Here is an 8,507-nt window from a genome sequence, read left to right as displayed (position 1 = left end):
CCCCCCCTCCCCCCGGGCGCCACGGCCACCACCCCTGCGGGCGCGCCACATGGCATCGGTATCCTCGGCTGCCTACAGAGCCAGGACTGGCAGGTGAGGAAGGCCGCGGCGGAGTCACTGATCGCCCTCGCGACCATGCTGGGGCCGAACTTGAGGACGGCGTCTCGCCCGACAAGTCACGCACGCTGCGCTGTGTGGAGTGCCTCACCAAACTGAAGCATGATCGGGTCAAGCCCGTGCGGATTGCGATGACCGAAGCCCTCGCACTCTTGAGCTCGCTGCATGGCTGGTTGGGCGACAATCCTGTGCGCTCCACCCCGCCTCACGCCGCGTTCCTGCTTGAATGTGAATAGCCTGTGAGCAGAGTGCAAACGTTGGAGTCGCCAATGGCCATGCAGACGCGGTAGTCTTGTAGGGAAAGTCATCGTAATTATGTCACACAGATCAGAGCACGAATCAAATGGTACAGGTCGACAGCAATCAAGCACTCACCTTCGAAACAGAACAGATCGTTGAACGTCAGCGGTTGGGACAAGAAAGCCTTTCTTAAAAGTGCTGCCACTTGAACGAGCCATCATCGCTATGTCACATAGATAAGAGTAAGAAACTCATGAGCTTTCACCACCATGATCCACAGCACCAACTTCTGCTGCGGGGAGAGCATGAGAATGTCCCAGCATGTGAGGACGAGGTGAGACGGCAGATCACAGAGAGTGCAGAACCCGTGCCCTCATCGTGGCAAGCTGATCGCTGAGTGCGCTCCATCCGTTCTACTGCAGTACCATATGTGGCGATGCTGTGCATACATTCCAGAAGACAGTGGGAGACTCTGCGTTTGTGGCAGCAACGGTGCTCATGCTCCGCTAAATTTGGCTGTAGAATGTTCTGCAGCGCATGGCGCTGGGTGACCAAACAGCGGCCGCCCCCCCACCCTCCCCGCTTCTCCCCCCCCTCAGCATGGAACTCTGACAAGGGTCGCATATGAGTCTCTCGATGCAGCATTGAGGTGCCGATTGTATGCGCTCCAGTGTTTCGCCGGACCCTGCCGTTTTCCAGGTCCAGATGTCCGGAAAGGCATGAATGTTCAGGACGAAAGTGGGGGTCGAATCCCGTTCTGGCGAACACTGACGTGCTCTCATCCCATGCAGAGGGGCACTGTGTCGGCGTGGAGGCAAAAGGCGCGAAGCGACGCAGTGAGGAGAGGCAGCAAAACGATGGAGAAGCGCAGCGTGTCGCCGTACCGGAAAGAGTCAACGGAGGACGCCCCGGAGCGGGGGGCGCTGCCGCGGGACTTTCCCGCCAAATCGCGACCCGCATCGGTGTTCAGTTCGCGCAGCGAGAGCACGATTGGGGCCATTCGAACGAGTAGCGCGTACAATCAGTTCCTCGCGCGTGCTGCGCAGTCGAACGACCTCGTCTCGGTCCGCGACGGGACGCAGACGCTGACGGATGCCGATTCCAAGGACACTGTCCTCGATGAGCACACCTGGCCCCGGGGCCTTCGAGCACCTCAAGCTGAGAGCTCTCCCCCGCGCGAATTGGTGCGTTTCTCCATGACACACCGTCACTTGTTGTTTGTGGGACCAACTCCAGGCGAAGCATGTATGCTGTAGCGGACTTCGACTCACTGAACGATGCCTGATAAGCCGCACAACATGTGAATGAGCTTGGCACCATCCTGGAAACCAGGCCACTAGACAAACATTGGACACGCATGCTGCACGGTTAATAATTTGCCGTTGCACAAGTTGTCCATGTGAAGAATTTGTTACCCAGATGTTGAGAGTGCGCGTTGGTAGTGAAGTATAGTGAAGTACTGTCACAATGGATGGGGAAAACGGGACTGAGGTCGGAACAGAACAAGGATGGAAGAGCAAATTTATGGCAGCAAGCTGGTGCCAGCATCGCCTAATATTCACACAGCAATGCATCCAGATGGCCGCTTACATTCATGGATGTAATGCTAGTGCATGCGTAAACAAACACATGATGACATCAACGTTTAACCAGACCATGTCACATTTCGGGTCCAGATGCTTGAAAGTGCATGACCGCTCGGGGCAGAAAGTGGGGTCGAAACCCACTCTGGCAGAGCACTGCATCATACTTACTGTGGCACAGTCTGCGCATGGATGTTTTACCTGAAAATAGTGCCTCTCTGGATGTTCTGTCGTCGTTTCTGTCACATTCACGTACGGCCCCATCCATGTGAAAGTGCCCAACCCCCAAGCATCCAGTCAGAATCTGCCGCCCGGGCCTCCTTCCACAAACCGGCCCTTAAATTCAAGCTTTATTTGATCGTTGACCGCAGATGTCATCATCCCGGTATTCCCCCGGTGACCTCGAAGCCGTTGCGAGCCTGGAGCTGCCGTCCAACTCGCGGCAGCAGCCCAACTTTGAGCGAGACATCATCGCAGACATGAACCAGCTGACTCACCACGTGACCTCTGCGATCGAAGCCCTCGAGCTACGCGTAGCCAACCTCGAGTCCGGCGCCACCGCCTCCAGCACAATTCACCACAACCCGATCTACACAAAGATCGTAGAGCCGCCGACACCTCCGACCCCCGACGATTCTGGCGTCCTCCACCCGGGCCTCGACCCCCACGTTCCCGCATCCGAGCCCAGCACGGACAGAGCATACGCGGACGAGACTTCCCCGCGCGATCGAGGGCCCGCGCCAGCTGCGGACGCCAATCTCTCCTTCTCCCCCCGACCAACGACAGCGGGGGTCGCTGCGGGCCGCACGCGGGCCTCTCCTCCCCCGCTGCAGACGCAATTTGCTGAGCAGCCTGACGATGCGAGCGGCCGGGGTCATGGGTTGCGTGCAACAGCGACGAGTCCGGGCGTGCCGGTGAATGTGCTTGAGGGGCTGGATGGGGTGGATCTCCTCGAGCGCACTGACACAGACGGCATGTACCGACGCGCGCTGAATGCCAACGCTGACCAGCCGAGCATGCTCAAACTCATGCAGAAGACTTCCCCTGTGTGGAACGCCCTCCACCCACCCACCATCCGGCAGCTCCTGGACCTGATCTCCTCGTGCGTTCCCTTCTGCCATCTCACCCATGTCCATCGTTACATCACATAGACAATGGCAGGAGTCAACAAGCAACAAAGACAGTACATTCGAAGTGATAAAGCTCATTGAACGTCAGCTGTCGGAACAAGCAACCCATGTCCAGCAACATCAGAAATGCATCCTGTCTTATGCTTCTGGGCTAGCGCTTCGCCCGACGGTTTGCGGGTCCAGCAGCCTGAAGATGCGCAACTGCACTTAGGCACAGAAATATGGTAAGTCAGGCTGGTCCAGGTACGCTTGCCTCAGGTAATGGTAACAATCAGTTTTCGCCAAGCAGTTGTTGGAGCTGCCAATGTTCATGTGGATGCGGATAGTTTTGAAAGATACATCATCATGAGTAGGACCCATGGGGGTCCAAACCGTCTTCTTGCGAAGCACTGTTTCAGGTGGCACAAGAAGCCATTGCTCCATGCCCGCATGACGACCATGCATGCGTCTAACAGTGTAATGGGCAGCTCTAAGTTCAACTTGGGAGTCTACACGAGCTGCACAAAACCAATCAATTCATTCCCTTGTAAAACGACAAAGTTGTGCTAAGCATCAAGAATGGTCCGCTAATATAGTATCAATGTTTTCATTGATACTATATTAGCGGACCATTCTTGTTGTTTAGCACAACTTTGTACATTGCAATTGCCTGTGAATTGATGTAATTTTATCGTCTTTGATTGCTGGCCTGTGCCAGGCGTGTTTCGTTCTTGCCAGCTCTCCCAACTTGGTTACCTGTGGACGCGGCAATGTTGTACAAAGCTTTTGTTTGCTGTGAATAATGCCATCAAATATGCCAGATATTCACTCGTATTCTTGGGTCTCCGAGGTACCTGGAGAGGTGAATTAAAAAGCCATGGTGTTCAAAAACGATGCTTCATCATGTAGGTGGGTGGAGCAGAATGTTGCTCTCCCGACTCTGCTACCCTGGCTGTACCGCTTGGCCGATGAAGATAACTTCTACGTGCAATCTGCCCTGCTGCCGGAGCAGAAGGAGCAACTGACGCGCATTGTGGCGCGCATCAATCAGCCGAATGACCCCGAGCTCACAAACAAGTACATGGTGCTCTCGGAGACGTTTGCCTGCGTTTGGGGCGCCCCCGAGCCCCTTGTGGTCAAAACTGTCAAAAACGGCAACAACCCGCGCCTTGCGGAGGCCGCTGACAACCTGTTCGGGCAGCTCGCCTCCCCTGGCGACTCGCCGATGGTTGGCGTGGGGAGGGAGTCGAGCGAGGTTCGACAGTCGGTCGCTTCCCTCAAAGCTCTCCAGATGACCCTCACAGACCTCGAGCGCAGGGTAGCAGGCTAGTCCACGGTGCCTTTGTGATCGCATCACAGCTTGAGTTGTTGAGTATTATAGCTAGAGATCGCTGGGCCTTCCCTTCCTTATGGTTCCGAGATATGTGCTCGAACTCACCGCAGCTTTTCTCTCTGACGCCAAGCGTGCGAAGCCATGTCATATTCTTAGAGCTTAGATCCTGTTCGTTCCTTCCATTTTGGCAAGCGATGCTGGCTTTGAGATGCCGACACACATAACACGCTGTTGTGTGATGATGCCGTTCAAAGCATGAGCACAGCCGCTGTCTTGACTGAACCACGGGTGTGGCAATTTCATCAGACGGTACATGACTTGCGATGACCTCAATTGTCTACGCCGACCTTTGGGCTCTTTATCACATCTTGAAATCCCTTAACGAGGTCTTCATTCGTGGTCTGCTGAGCCATTGACCACACGAGACGTGCACACCTTGGTGCACCGTATCTCTGGAGATACATGCACCTCTCACATACGAAGAGGTGCTACCGGACCAGATCGCAAACAGAACCGCATGCTCGCTGGCATACATGTAAGCAGGTATTGAGGATGCCGACATCGCAATCAGTCAGTATTACAGTACATTTCCACAAAGTGTCCCTACCGCAGTATATTTGACCCTTGGTTGGTCACGCGTCACACTGGGGCCTTTCGCCCAACCTATGGGCATATTATATTGGTCACACGTCACAACGGGCTGAAAAATTCTCCGAATAGCTGAGAATCTAATATGTCACGCGTGGCGCTATCCAATATTTTCCAAGGTGCCTGCGGCACCGTGTGTACCCTGACCTATTCTCAGATGCATGAGAATTGCAAGCCAGAACGGAACCTGTGATAAATGTAAGTATATTACGCCAGTTTAAACTTGCAGAAACATTATCTTGTCAATATGCGGCAACACGCATCATCCGTCCCGCCTGCGGGCGCTACATGCACGTCGACGGGTGATCGGATTGGATTGTCGCACTCTTGGCACATGTGATGTATCAATGGAAATGCATATTGGGCTTGATGAAACTGACTCCCATGCAATGCCATGCATGACGTCCTGTACCCTGAAAATTTGTCGCCTGCGGCGCCAGTGCTGGTTTGGCCACAATGACGGACGAATAATAATATGTCACGATGTAACGCAGTCCGGCACTTCAACCAAGAGTCTAATATACTACGGTAGCCAGAGGCAAGAGTTGCAGAAACACCACTTCATACCACCAACATTGTGCCATTCACAGCTCATGTATGTCATGGGTACGGCCCGCATAGGGGGTTGACAGGTTACTCAATTGCATATGATGTCATTCATTCGTCAGCCAGACAGTGTTTCGTCGTAAGGGGTCCACCCCAGCCCCGCACATTGCAGCATGTATGGGAATGCCAGACCACAATGTCTGCAGTCTTGGGAAAGGTTCTTCGCGCGTCGACGCTTGCATGCTCGAGCTCAGCATGTATGAGGTGTGTAACAGCAAGACACTGCAATCGTCAGAATGGGCATGATGCGACGACGGCAGAACTTGTCTTGGGTTTGTTTACGATACAAAGGGCTGGTTGGTCATGTGTGCTGCTGGACCATCAAACACCAGATGTGAGGTGTGAAGCGCCAACCATGTGCAAAAAAACTCCCTGGCCCCCAGGTATCCATGTCGAGCAGTACCTGCAAATGGATCACACTTACTATGTACAAAGTTATCGAATTTTGCAGAGTCCGGGAGGATGAACTGATCAAACTTGGGCAGATGCATGTTTGCCAGATCTAGCTAGGAATTGCCAATGTCCATGTGGATGCGGTAGTGTTGAGAAAGCAAAAATCATCATCGGGAAGGGAACTGCGCAGTTGACGTATGAAAGTTATGCAACTGGGACTGCTAGCTGCAGTAGCAACGATGAGCTATAAGAGTAGAAATGATGCACAGATGTGATACAAACCTGCTGCATCACGCTCTGCGACTGTACCTGGTTCCAACCAACACAGCAGGTGCAGGGTGGAATGCCTCGCCAGCATGGGCTTCGACACCCGGTTCCGTCCCCAGAACTCACGCATTTCCAGGCTTAACACCACCATCACACCGTCTGGCGATGCTGCTAGCGGGGTCCAAATCAGCAATCTCCCAGACAGTATACTACACGAGGCATATTCGCAAAGACACCTCCAACATGCATCAATGCTTGCAAGCAAACAGCAACTCTGATTCTGGCACAACAGTGCTCGAGAGACATTTCAGGGTTCGACAGAGACAGAAGCAAGGTCAACTGTGGTTGGTATCGCACCATATGAGCGCAACGAACTGTATAATCATGCATGGTATCACCAACAGGAAGTTTCGCAACTGCACATGGCCTCACACCAGTTAGCAACAACAACACACCACCAACAGTGAGTGAAGCATTGCAGTGGAATGCACGACTGCACTATGATAATGATGATGTATCTGTTGTAAACAGATATCTGTTTACAACGCTACCGCATCCACATGGACATTGGCAAATCCAAGAACTGCTTGGAATCATTGCCACCATTACCATCGTAATGTTGAAAGCGCCAGGCGCTGATTCACCTATGCCCGAGAGCATGCTTATGCCTATGCTTCTGATAGGGCGTTTGCGTTGTAACACGATACATCCATGTCAGGAGGTCAGGGTGAAGACACGTGAGATCTTTGAGATTAGCAACGGTCAGGCTGGTGTAGGCACCCTGGTCTTGAGTGATGGTGAAGTCAGCTCGAGTGGCGATGAGTCTGCCATGTGGATGCGCTATTGTTGCAATGATATACGTGTGAGCATCATCATCAAAGCATGTCAATTTCTGCTGACAGGGTCGCAGAAGTGACGGGACTCTGGCAAAAGGAGTCGGGTAAAGTGGAAGCATAGTAGCCAGTGGTGTACCATGCCCTGTTCATGAACACCTGCAGGTTCCTTATTTCTCTCTCTTCGAGAAACGTAAGCGGCACACACAAGTGAACCTTCAGGTGCAAGTACTAGAAAATGGTTTGGATAGCCCTGTAAGCATTCGGACAAGTTCTCTCATGTGTCTACCAATCTGAGCTCCAGCACCCAGTATTCCCTTGTGGGCAGAAAGGAATGTGGCTGAAGCTTGGTTGAAGGAAAGGAGTCAGCAGTAGCTCGCACCCCGATTGCGGTGTAGAGAGTCAAGATCATGGAGAATATGTATGTGAGAGTTGCTGCCATCCGTTGCTTGGTGAAGATATTTTTCAGCTGCTTCATGGGACCCACCAAAAACATGGTGGAGGTCAGCGATGCAAGACTCCCAAGAGTGAAGAACATGGCAAAGGCCGTTCTGCATTGCACGAGGGCGTCATTGCACTGCAGCACCTTATATCTCCTCTAACGATGGGTGGCAAGTTCCTGGCCCATCATCTCTGAGAAACGACTGCAGGAAGTTGCTGTAAAAGCTTGCATACATCAGTATCGTTACTCTGAGCTGCAAGATGGCTCTACCTGATGTAACTTGGAGGTGCATTCAAAGTTGCTGAGTGCTTCATTGACCCTGACAAATCAGCGACCATGACTACAGTATTGCACATTCGTTTCCAGTGCGCCCAAAAGGTATTTGCAGTGTGAAAAAATATCCATTTGCAGTGCCCGTTCGAGCGCCCGTGATATGCCCATGAAGGATGCTGATCTCGATGTTTGCCCGACATTCCAGGACCTAGCAGATGACCTTGCCGATAGCCATCTGGCACATAAGTCCCGTCAACGACAGTGAAAATGAGCGTGGCATCCGGACATATTATCACCACTGCACGCAGAACTGTCATGAAAATCGTTCATTGTGTTGGGAGCGAGGAGCATACATGTTGCCGAACATGATAACAAGGACAGCCTGCAAACCAGAGCGCACGTCATTGGCTATTTGATGTGCTTCCAAAGCAGATGGGAATGCAACTGAATATGCGGTTCACATGAACATTTGCGACAAGCTTGGAGAACGCGTACGAGTCCCCAAAATAGGGCAGCTAAGCCAAGCGCGATGCCGAAACCAGTCAAACGCTGCTGTCGCGACAATGTCGTCGACTCCTCCAACTGAGCCAAGAGCGAAGGGTTGGATTGCGCAGGCTCCGCAAAGCCTGTGGACTGCTTCAACTTGTCAATCAGTCCGGCCAT

General features: G+C 52.8%; 1 protein-coding gene across 1 annotated transcript; it reads right to left on the bottom strand.

Annotated features, from left to right (window-relative positions):
- Positions 1-7,406: 7,406 nt before the first annotated feature.
- On the bottom strand, positions 7,407-8,507 carry LOC149809873 (uncharacterized). Its single transcript, XM_089994577.1, has 3 exons — positions 8,384-8,507; positions 8,198-8,288; positions 7,407-7,680 (listed from the first exon to the last, which is right to left on the bottom strand). Exons 1-3 carry the CDS (start codon positions 8,505-8,507, stop codon positions 7,407-7,409), a joined length of 489 nt encoding a protein of 162 aa, XP_089850703.1.

The sequence above is a fragment of the Nuphar pumila genome, unplaced genomic scaffold (genome assembly GCF_984573655.1).
Source record: "Nuphar pumila unplaced genomic scaffold, dmNupPumi1.hap1.1 HAP1_SCAFFOLD_718, whole genome shotgun sequence".
NCBI lineage: Eukaryota > Viridiplantae > Streptophyta > Magnoliopsida > Nymphaeales > Nymphaeaceae > Nuphar > Nuphar pumila.
Note: the sequence above shows the minus strand (reverse complement) of the source record. Positions and strands in the feature narration are given on the sequence as shown.

Excerpts from the sequence above, each read along its gene's own strand:
- LOC149809873 (XM_089994577.1), bottom strand. The coding sequence starts at position 8,507 with ATGGCCGGACTGATTGACAAGTTGAAGCAGTCCACAGGCTTTGCGGAG. Across the intron at positions 8,289-8,383 it reads GCGACAGCAGCGTTTGACTG|TTGCATTCCCATCTGCTTTG; the intron begins GTTTCGGCATCG and ends CCGCATATTCAG. Across the intron at positions 7,681-8,197 it reads GTTATCATGTTCGGCAACAT|AACGGCCTTTGCCATGTTCT; the intron begins GTATGCTCCTCG and ends CGTGCAATGCAG.